The following is a 23422-nucleotide window of genomic DNA, read 5'->3' as shown; positions in this document are numbered from 1 at the left end:
GATTCCAGATCTATAAGCAGCTTTTGCTGCTGCTCATGCTGTGGCTATGTAAGACATTAAATTTGCCAAGAACAAATTTCACAGAAAGAATCTTAATGGAAGGAGTAGAGCTGGATTTCAGTATAGTTCAACTATAACTCAGGTATCAAGTACAGAATGAGGTTTAAAAACAGGAATTAGGTGTTTTTTGTGACTTTCTGATCATCTTCTCTAAAACTCCCCGTATGACACCTTTGCTACCAAGAAAATGTCACTTACATTTGTGGTTGCACAAATGTAATTCTTTTCTGCATGTCTAAACATTGTGGCCATAACTGAACAAAATATATCCAAGACAGGAAAAAAAATCTGTGAAAACCTTTTTTTTTATTCCTAAAATTATGGTAATCATATTAAAGATCGATTTACAGCATGCGAAAATAATGCTAATTCATGTAATTTCCTGAAACAAGACCACCAGTTACACTTGAGGCTAGTTTATATCCCGTTTTGTGATGGTGTGAGCAGGATCTTGCAGAACAAGGTGGCTTAAATTTGACACTGCTGGCGTTGAGACCCTCTAGATGTTACTTGAGAGTGGTGTAAAAATCCACCCTTCCCTCCCCTGCCCTGCATCAAAATTAAGCCACTCCTGAATTTAATATATTTGTGTTTTCTGCTGCACTTTTAAAGTTTTCCTTTCAAGTGCAAAGAAACATTAGATAAACCCTTTGGATGGAAGAGAGAGAGGTTTGGTTGTTTCTGTTTTGGGTTTTCTTTAAATACAAACCGTTTGGATAATGACAGAGCTTAGCCCACAAAAACAGGCTGGATCTTTGGAGGAAGGAGGCAGGGTATGTCTCTGCTTCTTCAGTTCAGGTCAAGGCATTCCCCTAAGCTGAAATTCTGCTTTTAAATTTTGTTCCAATTTAAGGCTTTCAATACCATGATTGAAGTTGTTTCCGGTTCCTTTTCCTAAGCTGCTTTTATGTGCACAGCTGTATTCTCCAGGATAAAATCTCATTAGAGGATAAACTGACATGGCCATAGACTGTGAAACGGTATCAGTATTTTTGTGATGTTAGTTACATCACATAAAACTAGTGGGAGTGTAAAGCATTGATAACAGAGCAAAGAATGTAAAAACTTTATAGTGGAGAAACCCAATGCATCCTTGACTGAAGAACGTACAAGAAATACCTATTGACCACCCATATCCTCTACTCAGCAGCTACCTGCAAATGACAGTGCATTTTCAAACACATCATTTAGCTTTTGAATGCCCTTCAGAATATTACTGGTAGGTTTTCTTCTCCTGGAGACTGCAGCAAATTTTACATTTGTTTATAGTACTATTTTTATACAGGCAAAACATCTGGTGGCATAAGCAGACACAGCACTCTTCAGAGTTGCTTAGTCTGTTTATTAATTAGACGAAAGCTGTCTGGGACAGACACAGTTCTGCTCTAAGCATGTGGGGGTTTTGGTTTTTGTTTTGAGTTTTTTCCCCCTGCATTTAAAAAAATCCACTGTTTTTGTTAAACACATTTAATAAAAAAAATAAATTAACAGATGACATACACTTTTTCATTTATATTTAAAAAGCCCAACAATTTGTAGTTTAGTGTAAAATGATCACTGGTTAATAACCATTGTTGAAAACAGACACCTGAAGCTCTCAGATGAGCATGCATTGAAAATAAAATGCCAACAGTCTGAAAAGATTACTGATTTGGCGGGATTTGCTTTTTTCTGCTTGCAGGAACTTCTACAGACCTTTGTGTTTTAATCTCTGAATATTCATGCAGTATTAGGTGTGGCCAAAACTTGGTTTTATTTATTTATTTATTTATTTAAAATAATGTTTAGTTGAAAGAAAGTTGGGAGGCCTTGATTTGAGTGTTTGTGTGTGTGTATTACAATGGGGCTGGGGGGAACACCAGAACATGCAAGGTCTGCAAGGGCTGTGTGGCTGTGCTAAATTGTTACCATGACACTGAGTAATAGTGAGGTGATGAGCTGAATTTCAAATAGGAGGAATGGTGCTGAGCAATCCTTGTACCCTGCCGCTGAGACATGCAGAAGTATTCCATGACTAAACCTTTTTTTTTATTTATTATTTTATTTTTTTTAATGGATCTGGGTTGTCCTGCAGCTGAATCAGGTTCAGATTAATTATTCTGAGAAGGAAACTGGGCAGGGCAATATATACTGGCTCTTTCAGTAATGTGCTCATGGCAAGCTTGCTTTAAGCTGTAAGGATATTCTGAAAAGTAACAGTAGAATTTAGGCTGTAACAAACCCCACCTGTTCTCCTCAGCTTCTCCACTCCAGAATGTAGCAGAGGTTCACCTCTAAAGTGAAGTACTCAGGCTTGATTAAGCCTTTTTTCTTACCTGGAAAATCAGCATCAATAAGAGTTTTAAATTAAAAATTCCATGTAGCATTTGGATAACCTGGTAAGGTTTCCTGTTCATAATCATAACCTCCTGGTTTTTCAATCATCTCATCCTCTACCTCTGCCATGACATTGGGCTGCTGGGTACCTTAAATTTCTTACTTATAGTGTTGAGTTACATGAGGTAAGAACTTGATACAGAAGATTGGGAAGATGAGATCTCTGGATAACAGCAGAGTGGATCTGTTACTCTGCCACTGACTCAGGTTGCACCTGAAGGGAGAAAAATGTCACCTTGTGTCATCCTTGTCTGATAAAACTTTGTACTGGCAACAGGTTCTTCCTTTTTGGCACATTTTCACTACATGAACCAGTGTCTGATTTCATTGATCAGTGAGATGATAGCTTTCAGGCTTTGTGTAAACCTGCACATCTAAAACACAGATGTGGGACTACAAAATTAACTTACTGTTAAAGTCCGTGAGGTTTTGGCTTTGAAGTTCTTTCCATAGGTGAAAGTGCAGCTTTATCAGTGCCACAGTGCCCAGCCACCAACCAAGCCAACTGTTCATGGCACAGCCTGCCCAGCAGGACTACCCACACTGGCACTACAAACTCCTGCCTGGATGCTGGATAGCTGTATTAATCTCTGAAAACTGAGGCTTGATCAGCCGTCTCCATGAAGGATTGATTTCTTATGACAGAAATACTTTTTAAGAATTAGAATTGAAAAGGGCTGCTGCCCACACAGCCATATTTTCCCCAAGGTTACGTCTCCGTAGGAATGTCATCGGAAGGGTTTGGACTAGATGGAAAACACGCAAGGTCTTTCTCTTCAGAACTAAAGGTCTTTGTCCTCAGAACTAGAAGCAGTGACTGTGTGGCCTGTCACAATGACTCAGACTTGAAAGGCAGATTCACACTGCCTTTGACATCCCTACCAGGCAACAACAACCGTGTTAATTTTGGATGGAAAATTACAATTTATGTGAGCTATGTTTGGCCTAAAGCTGATTTCAAGAGTATTGTAAGTTCAGGTAAAGCACTTCATGAGACTCAGGGAAAGATGTCCTTACAATGGCTCCTTGCTTTTATAATTTGGTGGATGCCTTTCCTGAGGTGAAATTAGCTCAGCCTAAGGCTGGACTTTCTGTTGCTCTTTGTGGTGATCTCAGCTCAAGTCACACCTTCAGTTTTGTCCCAAGGGAAAAATAAAGTGAAATCTCACATCCCTCCTGAAAGAAAGTGGGAAGGATAGATGATGCTGATGTCTAGAAATGATGAAGTATTTTTAAGATAAATATTCATTTACAAGAAGTCTAGAAGTTAAAGTTCACTACATTTTGGCTGATGTGATGTTTAGAATAAAGGCATGTCAAGGATGTTTAAAACAAGACAACTACCCATGCCTCTGCCTTTCCTTAAGTAATATTATTCACTGGAAATCCCTCAATGCTTTGGACATGTTGAAATGGTTGACCTTTCCAGGACGGTTTCTCTCCAGTCTCATTCCTTTTATTCTTTACAGAGCTGGTATGGTGGAGGGTGGGAAGGGGGTGGAATATGAAAAACTCAGATGAAGACTTCTTTCATGCCCATCACACAGGTGAAAGGAACAGTTTCATTCCAAGGAAAACCAGATTCTTGACTGCTAGAGAGAAAAATAGCCAATTATTTTTTATTCAGGAAAGAATGAATTATTTGTTTACCTTATTCACTAAGAAACAGAGCTTTGTTACAAAACTCCTTATGAATAACTAGCACTTAAAGACACATAAACTGCTATCCAGAATGATCTAACACTGGTTGGTGGTAGCCTCTAATTAAAAAAAGGTTGTAAGTCCTTCCTTTAACACCTTCTTCTGCTGACTTGTCATTTAGATATTTCCTAATGTCAATCAACACAGTTAGAAACTTCACTAAATTATTTTACATTAGTTGTCCCAGCAATACTACAATTTTCAGCTCAAGAGCTTCGGCTTGTGTCTGTAACTGAGCAAGGAAGTGGATCTCCAGTGGTGAGAGGTGCTGAGGAGTTTGGAGGACCTGTGTAAGAGTACAGCACTTTGGACGCTGATACAAAGGCCAAACACACATTGGCATCTTCCCTGGAAATGCTCAGGAAGGCAGCCAAGGAGTGTGAGCAGGAGAAATCCCCCCAGGCCATTTGCTCTGGGGAGGATTTGCCCCTGCATACAGATGAGGACATCAAGTTCCTTTAGTTTCAACCTACTTACTGTCTTGAGGGATTGCACCTGCATCCCAGAGGCTTGCCAGGCAGGGGACAGTATTGGTTGTTAAATGAGCAGCACAGCACTAACCCCTTCTGGCTCCCACCCACTGAGGGGCTCCGCGGTACATGGTTCCATAACATGAACTGGAGGGTACTGCCTGCATGTAAACAGGTACCCTGACTTGCTGCAGAGGGGATGAAGACACACACTACAAGGAATTTATTAAGAGAGCTGGAGAGCTTTTGGTACTAAAGCAGCAGGAGTGAAGCAATGTGGCACAAAAGGAATACAGGGAAGGTGCCAAGTACAGAAAACACAGAAGGTTCCAAGATGAAGTAATGAGAAGTACTGAGAAAGTGTAAGAAGGGGAGAAAGAAACTGCAGGAGAAGTGACAAATATGAAGTAAAACCTCTATGATATATAGAGTATGTTATGTAAGGGAAGAATTTGAATTTGATGAGATTATGTAAAGCGAAGGATTTCTTCAACAGCTTAATTTATTCATCTGCACTTTACCCCACTTTCTTATCTTAAGAAAGTCCAAAGAAAGCTGCACAAGCAAAAAACTTCACAAACCAATCCTAGATTTCCATTCTCTGCGATGGATGCCAGCTCTTTATGCAAAAAGGTGTGCACCACACAACGCAAACACCTCTGGTGGGATATTTGGGCTGATAATGATTATTTCTCATAGGGCAGCAATTTAGACAAAGTACAGTGCAAAGGGCTGAACATTAAACAACACTGCGCTCTAACAAGCAGCGTAAGGATTTTTCCAGCCCAAATAACAGAGAGAGATTGGACTTTTCTGCCCAGCTGCCAGCAGCCGTCTCCTGCGAGCACTGAGGGCTGCAGGGGGTTAACGATGAGCACGCAGCTCGGTGTGCAGGCATTGCAGAGCCCCTGCGAGGTACAGGCTGCCGTGGGCAGGGATGGCAGGGGCAGGAGCTCAGCAAAACACGCTGGAGCCATGAATCAAAGGCGGTCATGTGACGGAGGGGAGGCGCTGGGCTGGCTCCCAGCCAGTGGCAGGAGCTGATGGGTGGAACGAACCGGGCAGAAAAAGACTAATATGACTAACGGAGCCTGGATGCGTGGTACCTCCGTTCGGATCTACGGGAATGTAGATTCCAGCAGTTCTGCAGCTCCACCAGCCTCTTGCCCGACACTGGAACTGCTGCTCACAAAGTAGAATCCTGCTGCTCTTTGGTAGGAAGGATAGAGAAAGAACATGGCCTGCATTCTGAAGGTAAATCTCTATCTGTTGCTTGAATGCATTGTTAGAGAGCCCCTCGCTGCTCGGAGGCATGGATTTGGTATGGTCCTATTGCATCTTCGTTGTCTTTTTGAGTACTGGCTTTGTTTGGCATATGAATATGGAGAGATTCTGCAACGCACAGCTGTGCTCTGCTTCCCTCTGCCATTCTTTCTCTTTTTCCCTGCATTGTCAGAACTGTGAGCTAGCGGGAAGAGAAGTGTGTACGAATAACGGGAGGGGGGAGAGCGGCTCTGGATTGTCTCAGCTGACTTTGTCTCCGCTGAATTCCTTCAGGAGCAATAGCATTTGGGCAAGAGACTTCCAGTGCAAAGGACAAAACGGGCAACTTATTTTCTTTTTCTAACCATGCAGCATTTACCGCTCTTAAAGCAACGGCTGCAGATGTCCACAGCTGTCCCAGATGCTCCTTAAGCACACACTCCCCTGCTGCATCTGCTCCAGATCCACATGCCCCACACAATTATACTTAGCATTTAACCCCATTTTCTAATTAAGCAACCTATTTGACAGCGGGTTTTCCCCCTTGGCGCCAGCAGACACAAGCACAAACTTACCGTGTGCTCACGTGTTTTCTGCAGTGTGTTCCCCAGCGGGGTGGCGGTGCTGGAGCCCTCACGCCGTGCGGCCGGGGGGAGCCCCGGCGGTGCTGGAGCCCTCACGCCGTGCGGCCGGGGGGAGCCCCGGCGGTGCTGGAGTCGATGGCAGGGGAGGAGGCGGAAGTGCGGTCAGTGAGAACAGGCAGCGTTTGTTTCCTTGCAGCGCTGTCACTTGCGGGGAGCCGCTCTCCTGAGCTCGCTTTCAGACCCATTTGTTATCCGCCCTGCATCAGGTCCCTTCGTTACCTGCCCTTGCTGCTTCCTGTGCATACTTAGCGTATACCTGCGCTTTGTTTCTTTTGGCAAGTAAAAGTGATGTGAGAATTCTTTGTTATTTGCAGTCTGATCTTCTAGCATAGAGTTGATTATCTCAAACTTTGGGATGGCCTGTCGTAGCAGTTGCTTTCAGCAAATTAACGAAGTGGATAAATTGCAAAACTTTAAAACACCTTCTGGATAATGCACATTTAGGTTCTCCATTAATCCAATCCTTAGCACTACTTTTGGGCATTCAGCTTTGAAAAAAACTTGTTACTTTGCTGCACTCTTTTCCTCATTCATTCGTTCATTCATTCGTTCGTTCATTCATTCATTCTCAGCTGGTGGGTCTGTGGCCCATGGATGTTTTTTGATTTGTCTGTCTTGTAGGTTGTGGTAGCTTATGTTAATAAATATGGCAAAGTCTGCTGTGAGTGCAGAAACTTCCCTGAACTAGCAGGTTCTGCTTGGAGCTAGATGCTAACAAACTCCTTTAGTCAGACAGCAGTAAGGCAACTGAGAGTTGTGATTTGAGATGAGAAGATGTGAGCTCTGCGAATGGAGCCTAGTTTCACAAACATAAGCCTGTATACCCCTGTTTAAACACTCCCTAAATGACTTAGGTTGGATCTGCTAGTGATCTGGAAATCAGAAGTGGATTTTTTTTGTTGTTGTTGTTGTTTTTGTTTTTTGTTCTTAAATTCTGTGGCAAGATCACATTTCTGTGGCAAGATCACATGCAGAATCTTCCTTTTGGCCATAAGAGTTAAGTAAGAATCGCTTTACAAGCAAACTCCAGTGTCTCTCTCACCCTTCTAATTGTTTCCTCTGCAGTCTGGTGACATAGCCTGCCACAAGCACCTTAGAGTTTGAATTACAATGCAGTTTGCCCGGGCCAGGAACTCCATTTGGTTGCTATTCTGATGGTTGAATCAATAGATCAATTGGCATTCCTTGACAGACAGCCCTCTTCCAGCTTAATTCTTAATCTTGTTAATTCAGGCAGGTGCAAGGATAAAAAGTGAAACAGATATGAGAAGATTAGCATTGCCATAAGGCAAGCTAGATTTTCTCAGACAGACATCCCACAGGAGTAATTTAAACGTCTAGCTCAAGATACTTGTATATAAGTTTTTAATGTAATGTCTACAGCTTTTTCCCTAACAAGGAATTTCATACTAATATGTATATTTTGACATGACACTAAGCTCATTCCTTCCTGAAAATACAAACCTGTTAGCTACACCCTTCTCCTTTCCCTAGGGTTTGCCTTGAGCTTGTGTGGAAACAGGAAAAGCCCCAGAAATCTGTAGGTATAGATTTGAAGTAAGTTGTGGCACAGTGGATGGGAAGCCAGAACAACTGTGTGTCCTTTCTACTTCACCCTGAGTGTCTCTCTGACTCTGCCATGTGGCTTATCCTCCTCTTTTCCTAGATTTTTAACCCCCTGACAAAGCTGTTGAGACTTGTTGAATGTTGGAGTTCCATATGTGTGAGAGTTTAATATAAATGCGATTGGATAGAGGTGTCTGTAAAGTGCAAAGATCAGCGGTGGCGGTTAATAATTAATTGGCGTTAGAGTGGTTAAGAGTGTATTAGAAGAGGTGTTATCACCTTCAGATGTGAACATCTCCTTGTACTGTGACTGCTGCATGAAATAATCTCTGTGCAGCCTGAGAGAGCGAAAGTGCTTTGGAAGGGGATTTTCCCTAAGGGTGCCTGCTGTCTCTCTGGTGTTTGCTGTTCACTATTCCTAGGTAAGAGTGATGGGGTTGTTACTGGTCGTGGCTCCAGAAACTTTGTCTTCTGGCCAATAGTGGGGCATTCTCAGTAAAAACAGTGAAATTATTATTCTGAGGCATTCTTTCCTCTGTTAAAGAAGAGCAGGGAAAGATGCAAGTTCTAAAGTGTGTGATGTGTTTTTATTTTCTCTGTCATGGTTTTAAAAATCATGGCAAATAGCTGAGTGAAATGTAGGCATTTTTGGAAGCTAACAGTTGATCTTATGCTTTTTACTATGGCAGCTGCATGTCACTTTGCCAGCCACTAGATTAGCAGTAATTACTAGTTATGTGTCACTCTTGTCCCTAATGATATTGAAGTCCCTAAGTTCCACTATCAGCCAGTGACTCTTGAAAATGAGGACAAATTTCACTCAATAAATTACTTCCTGCTCTACTTCCTGCATAATTGAAAAATAATACTTTAAAGTATGTGTCATTTTATGATAAACACAGCATAAATGACAGCACTCTGTAAAACCATGATATCCCCCAGTGAAGACTGGACCATGATATTTTATAGCAAATAGGACAGGTAACTGAGTTTGCACATGCTGCAGTTTGCAGGAGATTATGTTTTACCCTGTTCCCAAACTCTTCTTTTTGAATGGAAGTTTTGAAGAAGATGATGAGGATGGCTTATATTGTCATCCAAGTACAATTTTAACTTGTTAGGCTTAATGTGGTAGAGCTTAATAAACAAAATCTGTGTGTGATGGGCCTGTACAGTGAGGACTAAGCATGAAATTGAGGAAGACACTTCCTTCTGGTTTGCGTGCTGTGTATTTACTGTGCAGTGAACAGTAGAGGTTTTGTGTGCCTGGGGGCTGGATGTGACCTTCTATCAACAGGGATCACAAACCTTCAGTGAAACTCTGTGGTCTAAATATTATTTGCATAATGTGAGGCAATGTTCTTATTACCACAGCTGATTGAGGGTCCTCTCAAAGTAAGCAGGTGTCCAACTGAAATTCATAGCCTCTTTAGTATTTTTTAAATCGAATTTAAAGATTGAAAGAACTGTTTTGCAAAGCATAACTTACAGGTTTCAAACAAATAAAACCCTTCAGCACAGGCTTGTAAGTGTTCTGCAGGATGCTGTCAAAGTTAACAGTACCTGTGTGTTCATCTACAATTCTTTTACATGCTTCCTCTCCGTGGTTATCTCCACTGGCTTAATTAAATTCACAGGTTGCATTTTTTCCCTTAGTGCACATGGTGAACTGTTTTTGGCAGGAATTTTCTCTGAGAGTTTTTTTCTGAGTGTTTAATGGCCTATGTCTGATTGGGGTCTTCAGACACTGCAGTAATACAGATAACATTACTGTCTACAGGCATATGCTCCATCTGCACTTTTGAGACTAAAATAGCAAAGCTGATCTCATTACATTGAATTTTTACCCTGGCAAGTAGCTGGTCAGAGGGGAGAGGCAGAAGGTCTGAAAGGATCTGATCCCAGTGTTTGGATGCTTGTAATCTTGGATATTATTTGATTTTTTTTTAACCTCTATGTACATGACAATGAGTGTAGATATTTCCTCCAAGCATGTTCTCTGTTTCAGTCTGCTGTGTTGTGCAGGGTAGGCTGTGAGTCTCACCATTATTCCATTCTCTACTAGAGATTTGCAGGATGCAAGCATTTCCATTGAGTTGACCTCTATATCCTGCTTGAATCAGGTCCAGGATAATTCACATTCTGCCTTGACTGTTAAATTGACTGCAGCAATGTTTATGCATGGCATCCATCCGTTTTCCTGTGCTGAGAGTTGTACTTGGATCCTGTTTGATTTTCATGCTGTGCTCTTTCTTCTGACATGACAAGGGATGGAAAGATCCTTGGAAAAGGAACAAAGGTGACCTCCCCTCCATATGGGAGGATGCTGCACTGAGGGGCCATTTCCCAGCATTTTCTGCAAGTTTGCTGTAATGTGAGCTCGCTCCTCAGCATGTCTTAACATGATCAACAGTTCTGTGGGCTGCAGCATTTCTCTTGTAACTGGAATAATTTCTAGGATTGTATGGTTGTGTCTCTAGGGAGGCAAGGTGTAAATATGCAAAGGTGCCCCTGATGAGGTGTGCATAAATGAGCTGGAAAGTATTTGGTGGATGCAATGAGGAGTTAGAGAAGAATCAGGATTTCTGAGGTAATACCCATTTTTTTTTGTGGATCACTCCATCCGTATTTGTTATGGGTTAATGTTCCCATCCTTTTTCACCCCTACCCAACAAAACTGGCAAAACTTCATTTTTAATTATTTCTAATGCTCCTTCTTCATTGGATGGTTCTACATTGTTTACCTCTAAATTGCTCCAAAGTAAATGAAGCTGCATTAATGAACCTGCCAATGTTCAGGGCTAGGATTTGCCGTATCATGGTCCGGTGGTGCTTAATTACCATGTAAGATTTTATAGAGTGCAGTACATGGAATTTCATAATGTGTTTTTTGTTATGTTCACTTCTTGAAAATCTAAGGAAAATTAAATTCTGAGAAGTATAAAACCACTTTTCACTCTTGCTTTCAATGACCTTAAACTAATCATACTTTAAGGATAATATATTAGCCCCCTCCCAGAAAGAGACAGTTTCTAGTCAGTCTAGTTGTACAAAAGGACTTGCTTTGGCTGAATGAATTTGATTTTAATGCCCATGTTACTGAACCAAGAAAAGCTCCAGTTTTCAGTGCACTTCAGTTGGTTTAAAACTGGAGATTTGTGTCTGACTTGGAGGTGTGAAAGGTAGAACCACAAGACCAGCATGAAATTATGATGTGTCTTACACATTTAAGAAGTTATTTGATAAAGCAGTAATGGGGAAAGGTTTTTGTCTTGCAGTTCATCTTTAAACAACGGAGCATGTGTCACCCAGATGTTTTAGGCTTCCCCCTACCAGGGGCACACTATCTTTGTGCACTGTTTGAGCAGCCTGGTTTAAGGAAAAGTGTCCCTGCCCAAACTGATTTGGCCAAATTGCCCAGTCAATTCTGTGATTCTGTGATTATCATGGGTATGGAATCACATATTAAAGGAAATGGTCTCAAAATTCAGCCATTTGTAGACTTGTGTGTGAGCTTTGGTGGTTTATATCTTGTTCATTTTTTTCAATTTCCATTTTGAAGTCCTGAATGCCAGATGACTTGGCCTGTCAGAGTATGACATAAACCATCATAGAAAGCAGCAAATTGCTATACTTTAACATTACATATTGAAATTCCTTGAGATGTGCTATTACCTATTTCTAGCTACATGGTAGCCAAGAGAAAAGCACATATTTTCTTGCCAAACAATCATGATTAATTAAAGGGAGTGTGAAATGCAGCTAAAAGACCCCATATTTTAGGTTTTAATCACAACTATCACAACATCTGTGTGGCAAATTTAAAAAGGCAGAGCTTTAAGCATTTTGTTCCTTTGCCATGTTTCATTCCAGCAGTATCTTGTGTCTTCCAGAAGTGTAATACTGGACATGGTGATCTTTCCAGGATTTGTTCTCTCATCTTTTCCCAGGAAAGCAGTATCTATGCAGCAGATTGACTTTTTTTTTAAGAAGATTTTTTTTTTTTCTATGTCTGTGGCTTAAAGAGAATAAAAGTTTTCTGTGTGTTTTCTAGGAAGGGAAAGGTCAAATGCTTACACATGAAATGGAAAGTGAATTTCTTTATCTTCCTGAGGCTAATGGATAAATAAAATTTTTGGACCAATCTACTCCCCAGGGCAGCTTCTACCATAGTATCAAGAGCTATTTTGTGCAAGAAAAATTATTGATTCTAAATTTATTTTGAAATTTTAGTTTTACTTTCAGATATTAAACAGGTAATTTATTTTGTAGTTGTTATCCATGATATTTTCCCAATACTTTCTTCTGCCTATCAGCTGCTCTCCATTCATATTCGGATTCCTAGCACAGAGGGTTGGAAGTGTGCACATACATAACAATGAGAGGTGGAGATGTGTTTTATCATATTAGTGTTTGAGATTTCTCTGAGATCTCTGACCAGGAGCTAGGAGAAATTGATCTTTGTAAACAAGGTGGGTAAAGGCAGCTCCGTTTATTGGATATATTCTTAATAAATAAGGCAAAACTCTGCCTTGGGCCTTTCATCTCTTAAAGCTGAGGGAGCAGTTGCCTTGCTGTTGTCAGCATCAAATACTCATATGGAATGAATTTGCTGTTGCTTTGGAGGAAAAGCTGCATCTGCTGCATTTTTTGTGGTGGTTCTTGTCAATAACCTGTGGACTGCTGAGAGAATGGCCGCTGCTTTTCCCCCAGCTTCACTGGTTTCTGTGAATGGGAAGTATAAAAGGACAATGTGTGACTGTAATGTGGGTTGTGTTCCTGAATCTGTGGACAGAATAAATTATGGCTGGATGAGGTGAGAATTGCTTTGTGTGATCTCAGAAGATGTTAAATATTGAGCTGACTGTTCTCTACCCCTGCCCCTTCAGGAACATCCTCTGTTTATGTAAATATTGCCTTTACATGGTTATCTGCTTTTAAATAGCAGTGTCCCAAGTTATACTGAGTAAGATATCCTTCTGCTGGTGCATTCATATGCTTTCTGGGAACTGTAAAGGTATACTAATTTTTTTTTTTTAAGTCAGTCAACTAGCTAAAGTTATGAGTACAAAGTTCATATAAATGGGATTTGTATTGAAAATAATAGCAGTTATTTTCATTCTGATTATTTTAGCAGAAGCACCTGAAAAACATGACAATTTTTGGTTTATATATTTGAAAATGGATAAAATACCATGCTGGATATTCTTTTTCATATTTACTATTGAGGAGAACAAAGGTGCAGCAGGAACTGAACTGGAGGGGTTTAGGAGATGAGATCTTGTAAGTGATGCTGTTCAGGATCAGTGGTTCATGTGATGGAAAGGCAGTCCTGTTAAGCAGTTCTTGTTTACTTGCATAGCATGTGTGACATTTAAAATTAACATGGGAGCACTACACTTGCAAATAATTAAATGAAGCAGTAGCTTCTTACAAAATATATGTTTTCAGCAATTTGCATTAACAATAGGCAGAACAATGCTGGCCTAGGCAGGTAGATCGGCAGGTGTGGAGCGGCTGGAAGTGATCAGAAAAAACATGTTTATTTCATGGGAACAGCAATTTGTACAGAAGATATGTGAATGAATTATTTATGATCTAATCTCATCTAATGATGTGTTCCCTGCAGTGTTGGTTTGGTGTAGGATTTGGTATCTTATGTCTCTTTCTTTAATTCTTTTCCTTAAAAATTATGTATAATCTTAATACTAGGAAAAGTTTTCCTGGGCTTTGGCAAAGAGAATGTCCCTCTGAGCATGTAACAGCATAAGACTTTGTTCCATGAGGTTTGGTGATTTAATTGTAAATAGGAAAAGTCAGAAACCAAATACCAATTAATTATTTTTTTCTGTTTCACAACCTTTTTTAGCCATCAGCTTTTAGTTTCCTCCAAATCTACTGTTTAGCCAGATTTGAACATAATTATTTTCTTGGAATGATGGGCTGTCATTACATTTAAGAAATAACAATATGTATCTATTAAGCCTTTAATATACACAGTGGTATTATTACTAACCTGTTGAGGCCCATAGAGTGCTTCTTGGTGTAATTTCAATAATTATTATGACATTGTTTTATATTAGATTATAAAATCATATGCTATGTAGTTTATGTATGTACTCCTCAATATTACTATGATCTGGCCTTTCTCCATAAGTTGAAATCACTTTATCTTTTAGATTAATTAAAAAAGACTGGAAGGCTTTTGTGTTTTGATGTGTTGTGTTCTACTGTGGGATGCAGTTACACCAGAATAAAGTTCCTGTAAAATTTTGTTTGACTTGATTTGTCAGGGGACCAAATATTTTAATTCCAGGTTATGGGTGTCCACAATGAGGCTTATGTGATTATTGAAATTCCTTATAGTTTTACTGAACCTTTCTACCTCAGTCCTCTGAGCCATGTGGTTAAGTTACTTACAAGTTACTTCATGGCAGCTGATCTGTTATAGTTTTCCCGTGTTTACATTCAACTCTAACAAGCTAGTCAGGTTAAAATCAGCTGTTAACAGAAGAGAGCTTTCTATTAGTGTTTCTTACGTAGAAACAAAAAAAAACCCAACATTTTAAAAAACGGAATGGAGAATGAGACTGACTCATTCTGTGGGATCCTTGGGAGCTGTGGAATGTGTAATGTGGGGAAAAAACTAGTGGAAGACACATCTTTAGTAACCGGGGAATGGAAGTTTTGACAAAAGATTTTATAACTTTTTTCCATATGATTACAGAGAGATTTCAGACAGCTGTCTCTGTGTGTGTCTCTATTCCTTTTCTATTTTTCTTCCATGGGGTATAAAAATATATTTACAGAAAAATTAGTTCTACTCTACTAAATGCTTTTCTTGAGAATGGCAGCGGGGAGAGAAAAGAGTACACCAAACCAGAGAGAAGAAATGGCACCTTGTGAGGACACTTCTTGAACAGCATCCTTGCTTTATTGTGCATGTTTTCTCAGCCAGCGTTTTCTGTACCTGTTACAGGGACCTGGAAGTCTGTCTCTGCTGTTCACAACTCTTATTATGAACTTAAGTTCATACTGTATTTTTACTTTGTGTTTGCTGCCACTTGCCCATTCATGTTTCATTAAACCAATTAAGGTGTCTTAGTGGTTTTACCAGGTCACTTAAGGTGAAAACAGAGAACCGAGGACCTGGAAATGCCATCAAAGCTCCCCCCATTCTAAGCACGCATCCTCTTGGGAATCCTAAATATGGAGGCTCAGTTGCCTTGTCTGTAGCTGCTGCCTTAGCCACGAGAACAGAGTGGGATCGCAGAGCCAAGTGAGGAATCCAGGAGTCAGACAGCTGGCAGTGGGCTCTGTCCCAGGGATCGGGAATGGGCTCTGTCCCAGGGTTCGGGAATGGGCTCTGTCCCAGGGATCAGGAATGGGCTCTGTCCCAGTGTTCTGCAGTGGGCTCTGTCCCAGGGATCGGGAATGGGCTCTGTCCCAGGGATCGGGAATGGGCTCTGTCCCAGGGATCGGGAATGGGCTCTGTCCCAGGGATCGGGAATGGGCTCTGTCCCAGGGATCGGGAATGGGCTCTGTCCCAGGGATCGGGAATGGGCTCTGTCCCAGGGATCGGGAATGGGCTCTGTCCCAGGGATCGGGAATGGGCTCTGTCCCAGGGATCGGGAATGGGCTCTGTCCCAGGGATCGGGAATGGGCTCTGTCCCAGGGTTTGGGAATGGGCTCTGTCCCAGGGATCGGGAATGGGCTCTGTCCCAGGGTTTGGGAATGGGCTCTGTCCCAGGGTTTGGGAATGGGCTCTGTCCCAGGGTTTGGGAATGGGCTCTGTCCCAGGGTTTGGGAATGGGCTCTGTCCCAGGGATCAGGAATGGGCTCTGTCCCAGGGAGCAGCACATCTCACCCTCTCCTCAGCACAGCTCTGGTTCATGGAGTGGCACCCCTGCAAGCCACCTGCAGCTGCTCGCCTCCCCCTCTGCGGTGCAGCATAGCTGTTACACAAACCAGAAATGCAACTGGACTACCAGGACTCCTCTTGCTTTCTTGAGTGTTATTTTTAAGATGAATTTGTTTCCTGAGTGTTGCAGGGTTGCATTTGACCCAGCTGAGAAGGTGGTGCAAGTACGAGAGAGTTGGTTAGAAGGGGTCAGGAAATCCTTATGAGGGTCCTACTACCAAAATACTCCTGCAAGAGTAGGAGCTCATATTGTTAGTAGAGATTGCTTGACAATGTAAAGGCAATAAACCCAGACTGGATCTAGCTGCTGTTTAAATGGGAAGTTCTGTAGCAGAAATTCAGTTTTATTCTGTGTAGGCCCTGCTGCCCTGAGGAGGCAAGGCCCCTTGCACAGTTTGATAAATTGGTGCCTGCTGAGTGCTGGAATATGGTTTTAGTGTGCCTAGAATGGACAAAAGGGAGTGTTCCCTATTTCATGTGATCCTGATGGAGGTCACTGTTTGTCCTGAACTTGTAGTACCTGTATAAACTTTCCCAGGTAAGCTGGTTGTCCAGTTTTGCTGTCTTTGGACAATGCCCCTGTGGCCCCCCTGTGTCCGTAGGTGCCTCCACCTCACCTGCAGCCCTGCACAAACTCCAGGTACCACAAAGTATTTGCATTCTTAATTTCCATGCTTGACTGAATGCAAGCCTTATTTATTTAGGAAGCAGTAGTATTTGTATAATGCTGTAGTTTTAGATAGTAGTTGTATTCAAGCAGCTTTGTATTCCCCATTCACAGTTAGTGACTGTGTCTGTTGAATCTATGCTTTTAGGCCCTTTATTTCTTCAGATACATCTCTTACTCAGCAAATGAGTATATATATTCTTAAAATGTTTGTTGTTCTTTTGTGCTTCCTATGTCTGCAGATCAAAGACTTTATTTCTATTGCTGTTTCCCCCAGCCATATTTTTTTTTTAATTAAGAGAATGATTACCCATTATTTGTCAGTCGGAGAGCTTGGAGAAACTATTCAAAGTCCACTCTACTTCAGTATGTTTCATAATATGGCCAAAAAGACTAAACAAAATTTTCCCTCGTTCGATCCTACAAGAACAAGAGGCAACAGTGACTGCACTGTAGGTGGTCTTTATTGAAAGAGTGATGCTTGTCTGACAAATAAAAAATACTAAAATTGTTTGTGATCTTGCATCATGCTGGATTCTGAAGACATTTTGTTTCCCTTGTTTTACTAAATGCCGTGGGTATTATGGGTATTCCAAGTTTGACCACTCGTCTGAAAGACCATGTGTTAGTTCCTCTGCTGTTTCCCATGTGTGCTTTTGTTTTTGAAACACAGGAGATGAAGCTCAGCTGGCATTTTGTTAAAGCTTTACTTGCATTGCATTCTTTGCCTCTTGGTGAGGCTTGTAAAATGAGTGTTTCTGAAAATTCAGCTTTCGGTATTTGCTAAAACTAATGTTACACTTGGTGGCACTTAGGAATTAACAAGATGATTGACTCTGATTTTTTCCCCACTAAAATCTTGCATGACAGCTTATTACCACTCCCCATTCACTGATTCCAGGGGGAAAAGCTGACTTTGGTGTACTTGTTCTGAATGCAAACTGCGAGAGCTGTTAGAACTCCTCTATTTTGTCTTTTACTTCAGATCCTCAGTTTCAAATCTGCCTGAGGCCATTGCAGTGAGGAGCAATTGTACAGTGAAAAGCACATCCCCCAGAAGGCAGATACCATGCAGGTCATAGATACTGTGGAAATGGATTATAACTTGTTTTTACCTTTAAAATCTGCAGGAAAACACTATCAGTAACACTGAAAAGAAAATGGGATTTGACAGCGTCGCTTCTTTTTAGTTTTTTTTTTTTCTTTCTGTCACATCTTTCTCTCAATGGGAAGTCCTAAGCCCCTCTTGAATAAGTCCAGAGAGTTGAATTTCCTTCTGGGCCTCAAGACAAGGTACCATGGCTTGTCAGGATTTTGCTAATGGCACCATTAAGCAAGCCTTGTGTTGGCAAAGTGTCTTGTGAAGCATTGCATGGAAGTGCTCTAAAGCGAGCTAAAGAAAAATGTCATCCATTTATGGAAATAAGCATTCCTGAAAGAATGAGAATGGAAAAATCATCAGTATGTTAGATATAACTGTGGGAAGTCTACCTGGGGGGTGTCTGTGTGCATCTAAAATAAAATAAAAACCTGAACATTTAAAAATATTTACTGGAAGGAAACATTTCTTTTCTTGTGCTAAACGAAGATGAGTTATGAAATTGTTCAGGTTCCAAGGTCTATGACTCTAGCAGCCTGAGATGTGTGATTACTAGTCATGTATTTCTTCAGTCAGCAAAATGTTCTGTAAACAGTTGTGCAGTTTATTAATTGTTAGTTTTATTGTTTATCAGTATTTTATTACCAGCTACAAAATGCTGTTTTCATAGGATCATAGAATGGTTTGGGTTGCAAGGGGCCTTTAAAGGTTATCTCATTGCTTGGACCAGAGATGTTATGGTAACATTGATCTAATGCTTCCCTTTAGTGGACACAGGATTGTTTTGGTTCAACATAGTGATTAATCATTTTATATAAAGGAATTATGCTTTGTTTTTCAAGTCAACACTTGTGACCTTTCATCCAAACAAAATGGGAAAAATTGCTTTATTCACATAGCACTAGCATTGCTTTACTTCATCTTTCCTACCATCTGTAGCTGGGAAAAGTGAGATTATGGGATCTGTATTGAATCATGGGTATGGTATTCCAGGCAACTGGAAAGACTAAAGCTACTTTGCATACTTCTGTAACTACTAGACAGGCAGAGTAGAGAGGAATATAATTGGTAACCAACTCACTGTCTAGATGATGTCCTTTAATATGCCCTGGATTAAAAAGCATAAATTATTTTTGTGCTTTAATAGGCATGTTTCCTTTCAGGAATTTAAAAGTACTTATAAATTCAGCAAGAAAGTATTAAAAACTTCAGAAAATGAATCAGGTTTTGCTGATCTTCTGTTAAAAACTCCTTCCTAATATTCCATTTATATGATTGCAGACTATGATAATAACTTAATTGGTATGATACATGTACAGTATTGTTATGTATATGTAATATGCTTGCGTAATAATTTTGTTGGTTTTGTACTTCTATTAGGCATCTATTTTCCATGCAGTCCATGAGGAAAGGTAATGAAATATAATAAGGGCTGTATCCAAAGCAGTGGAATGAAGTAATTAAACCTAATTGAAGTAATTTCTTTGAACTATAATAGCAGATGCAAAGGATTAATTCAAAGCAGATTAAGGCCAATGCATGCTTTGAATTGCCAGCCTGCAAATAGATAAGTATTACTGTTATTTAAATGAAGTTATATGAAAGTATCTTCTGAAACCTGAGTCTGGGAATCAGTTCTAAAAATAGACAGTTGGGTAACGTTTTGATAAGAAATTTCTGTTTCCTAATTTATTACACTCTGCCAGTCAGAAATGAAATCTTAGAAATGCTTTGCACAGCTCATCAACCAACTGCTCTAGAACTGGGAATTAGCCTGGGCTATCCCTGAAGTTATTCTCTGAATGGCAACTTAATCAGCAGCTGTGACAAGCCCTTAGTTGGAAATTACAGGAAAAACTACTTTAATGATGTGGAAGTAAAATTACTTTTTATTTAGAAATGTTACCTATGAAGTTATAAATGTTCTTCTGTCTTTGTAGTGTAATATTCCAATGGATTTCACAGTCAGTTTTACATTAGAAACTTAAATTAGGCTTATTTGTACTATAACAGGAAAACATATGGGCTAATATTGCATAGGGGACTGAATATGAAAATTTATATGAAAAAGAGGTAAGATAAAGTTAGCTTTTACAGCACATGTTTTATTTTTTTGCAGAACTGATGCAAACATGAGAACCTTAAACATAAATTGGAAGTTTTGGTTTCTTACTCTATAGAACTTTAGAATTGGTAATTTCTTTCCGCCTGCACAATGATTCTAACTAAAAGAGGATGTCAGATATCTCAACTGTCTAACTGTTCTGTCAAACTCCTAAGTGGCTAGATGTGAGTACATCCTTTTCTCCCCAGACCTACAATGTGGCAAAATAGAGGAGTGAGAGCTGTGAAAGACAATCATCCTTCTCTGAATTTGGCTGATGGGCTGAGTGTGGGGGTAGGAACTGAGGCAAAAGCAGAAGCATATGGATTGGGAGACAGGTTTTTCCAGCACTGAAATGGGAAAATGAGATAAGCCATACACAGACTGGAAGATGTCAACCATTAGGAAGAAATAACAGAATTGTAGTGTGGGATTTTTTTTTTTCTCTTCCCTGGTTTAATCTTATTGTTGCTACTGAAGCACTAAACAAGAGCAGGCAACTACTGTAAGATTTACTGCAGAACTGTGAGAGGGACTGCACTTTGAATGTTTTCTTGGTGTTAATTTGTAGCTTAGACTGTTGGTAATTCATGGCAGAGGTGGGGTGGCATGACATTGTATGCATAATTCCATAGACAGCATCACCAGGCTTCCAGAACTCTTTTCATTGCGCAAGGAAAGAAAAATTGACTTCTCCTTTCTGTGTTGCAACAGTGAAGGACTTGGAACACAAGCCCTGTGAGGAACGGCTGAGAGAGCTGGTGTTGTTTAGCCTGGAAAAAAAGAGGCTCAGAGGTGACCTTATCACTCTCTACAGGTACCTGAAAGGTGACTGTAGCCAGGAGGGGGTCTCTTCTCCCAGGCAGCAGCTGACAGAGCAAGGGGACACAGTCTTAAGTTGTGCCAGGGGAAGTTTAGGTTAGATGTCAGGAAAAAATTCTTCACTGGTGATTAGGCACTGGAATAGTCTGCCCAGGATGGTGGTGGAGTCACTGTGACTGGATGTGGCACTCAGTGCCATGTTTTAGATGATGAGGAGGTTTTAGGTCATAGGTTGGACTTGAAGATCTCAAAGGTTTTTTCCAGCCTGGTGCATTCTGTGATCAACTGCTGTGGAGTCTGTTTGCTGCTCCCATTCCCTAGAACAAATAGCAGGCATGTCTGTGTGTATGGAAAGTTGGGATGTGTGTGCCTTCTTTTAATAGGAACTAAAATTAAAGTGAAAAATCCCCGGAGTCTGAGGTTCTCCTTTGCAAAGGATAGTGGGAGGCAGATAACCACCCACTAATATACTAGTTGTTAAAAAGAAAAATCTTGTGAGTCTTAGGCAACTGGGTTTGCTCAGCCTGTAAAAGCAAAGACCTGGGGAGTAGCTTTTGGCGGAATGCTACCTCCTCTACAGGAGATGGAAGCAGGTTTTTCTCATAGGAGCATAGTGGAAAGCGTCACAAGCTGCAACAAAGAAAATTCCAACTGAATATGAGAAAAACACACAGCAAAACTGGAATATTACTGGTACAGGAGCCTGGCAAATACAGCCTTAGAAATACTCTAAACTCAACACGACATGGCCCTGAGCAATCGGATGTGACTTTGAAATTAGGCCTGCTTTAGGCAGGAGGTTTGGCAAGATGATCTCCAGAGGTCTCCCAGTCTTAATTATTCCTCAGTTTTATGATTTCTTCAATGTTGCTTCTGCCATTCATAATGTTAATTGTAATGTACCATATGTGGTGGGTTTATTGAAGCATGTCTAATAGCTCTGTTAACAGAATCACCCTCACCTGTGGGCAGGCCAAGAATTTGTGCTTGTTTCATTAATCTTGCTGAGGTATAGTGTTACCTCCAGAAGGTAAAAACACTGGAAGTTTAATTTACATGTCAAGGGGTAAATGGAAGAAATGGAAGCAGTGGCCTCTCAGTCATTAGTAGAGAAACCATTTACCAATTGGCTTAGGACACAAATAAATTGCTCTCTGGCTATCATGAGTGTAGCATCCTTGATCTTTTTTTAAGGTCTCTACAATGAAGTGCAAACTTCCTCTGCAAGGAATTACAATTTGCATTACTCTTGAGAATGCTTGAAGGGTTGTATTTGGCAGAAAACTTTAATGTGACAGGGTTTTTTGTCCTAGAGCCTAAATTTAATTTGTTCATGCATAATGCACTCAGTTGAGAATTTTCTGAAGTGGTGGAGTGTAACTCTTCTCCCCAGGTTCAATGAGACAGGAAAATCTAGCTAAACTGATGAGCCTCTAGTAATTTGATGGTTTGTGAAAGAGTGAGTGAAAACTCAGTCTTTTCAGCTTTTCTTTCTGCAGTTCACTGTCTCATCCTTCCCTGTTTTTCTCAAAGGACCCTATTTAAAACCTATATTCAGGATTATTAACTTTTTTACCAAGAAGGTTAAGCTTGATGTAATTATACAAGAGAGGATAGCTGCAATGAGGTTTATAGCTCATTACTGGTATGAAAATTCTATAGAGGTTTTTTATTAGTATAAGGGATAAGTAAGGGAATGTTTGATACATATGCCTTTAATAGATACAAGTATGATAAGCAGGAGTGATTTATTCCAGCTGTCTGTTGTCTGTTGAAATCCACACCTTTCCTTGTTTCTCAAGGGCTGTAGTGCAGGCACAGGAAACTTTGAGTTCTGCTTAAGCCAAGCTGTGCATGACTAGACTGTGTTATTTGAATTTCACAACATTATATTTACTGGAATGGTAGAATGTACAATGTTGCTCATGGATTATGACTCCTAGATGTGCCCAAAGTCTTGTGGGTTTCAGAGGAGTTAAATAAATGCTTTGCTTTGTTCTCATCTTAACGCTTTTCTTGAGGATTATAATGCAAATGTCTTGTCAACATATTTTTTCTTTTTTCTTTCTTTTTTTTTTTTTTTTTTTCCCTATTTGCCATTTGTTCACCATAGCTTAAAATCAACTGTCTGCAAAAGTGCTTAGTGGTAAAGTTGTAGAATCTTTGTTGGAATGAAAGGTCCATGGCCTGGTGTCTGAAAAATGGATTCATTCTAACGTGATGGTCACAATTCTTTGCTTCAGTGCGGTCTTGGCTCTCCTGTAAGCAGCTCTCATTTGTCATCTGGAAAGGTTCAAATGACCTTCCTCTGGCTAATATGCTGCCACGTTTTGTATTTTTGAATTGAAAGCTAAACTTAGTCCAGGTTCTCAGACAAACTCTAAATGGTGGGAGTTGTATGCTTTGCATCCTCTGATTCTGGAAGTAAATGATATGTTTTTGCTTTGGCACAGAGACAGAAATTCAAACACACAAGTTCTAGAATTTCTTACAAGCATCCCACAGCCACAGAATCAATTTTATTACAGTATTTTTGCAGTCTCACTATCAGTGGCAAATATGTACAATTTAAAGTAGATTTTTTTTGCAAGACTGGCCTATAATGTGTGTTTGCATGCATGTCCACATTCTAGTGGACAAATAAGAAGGGCCAACGTCACTACAGACTTAGTCTCATATCCCCCCACTTTCTGGATGTAGTTTCTGGCTTCTCGATGCTTTTTTAAGTT

General features: G+C 40.4%; 1 protein-coding gene and 1 long non-coding RNA gene across 3 annotated transcripts in view; one reads left to right on the top strand and one right to left on the bottom strand.

Moving 5' to 3' along the window:
* Positions 1-394: 394 nt before the first annotated feature.
* On the bottom strand, positions 395-6580 carry LOC131581221 (uncharacterized). The gene is made up of 3 exons (XR_009278032.1): positions 6446-6580; positions 3858-4028; positions 395-3612 (listed from the first exon to the last, which is right to left on the bottom strand). It is a non-coding gene; the product is annotated as an uncharacterized LOC131581221 (long non-coding RNA).
* Positions 5665-23422, top strand: part of ST6GALNAC3 (ST6 N-acetylgalactosaminide alpha-2,6-sialyltransferase 3) — a 214543-nt gene continuing 196785 nt past the window's right edge. The window contains exon 1 of one of the 2 annotated variants that reach the window (XM_058843254.1): positions 5665-5861. In XM_058843254.1, the coding sequence (XP_058699237.1) occupies positions 5844-5861 (18 nt within the window). In that variant the 5' untranslated portion in view covers positions 5665-5843. Of the gene's footprint in view, positions 5862-8473; positions 8503-23422 lie in introns of those variants that run through there. The other variant, XM_058843255.1, reaches the window with a different exon arrangement.

This window comes from Poecile atricapillus, chromosome 7 (assembly GCF_030490865.1).
Source record: "Poecile atricapillus isolate bPoeAtr1 chromosome 7, bPoeAtr1.hap1, whole genome shotgun sequence".
In the NCBI taxonomy this organism is placed as follows: domain Eukaryota; kingdom Metazoa; phylum Chordata; class Aves; order Passeriformes; family Paridae; genus Poecile; species Poecile atricapillus.
The sequence above is the reverse complement of the archived record's forward strand: the minus strand, read 5'-3'. Positions and strand labels throughout refer to the sequence as shown.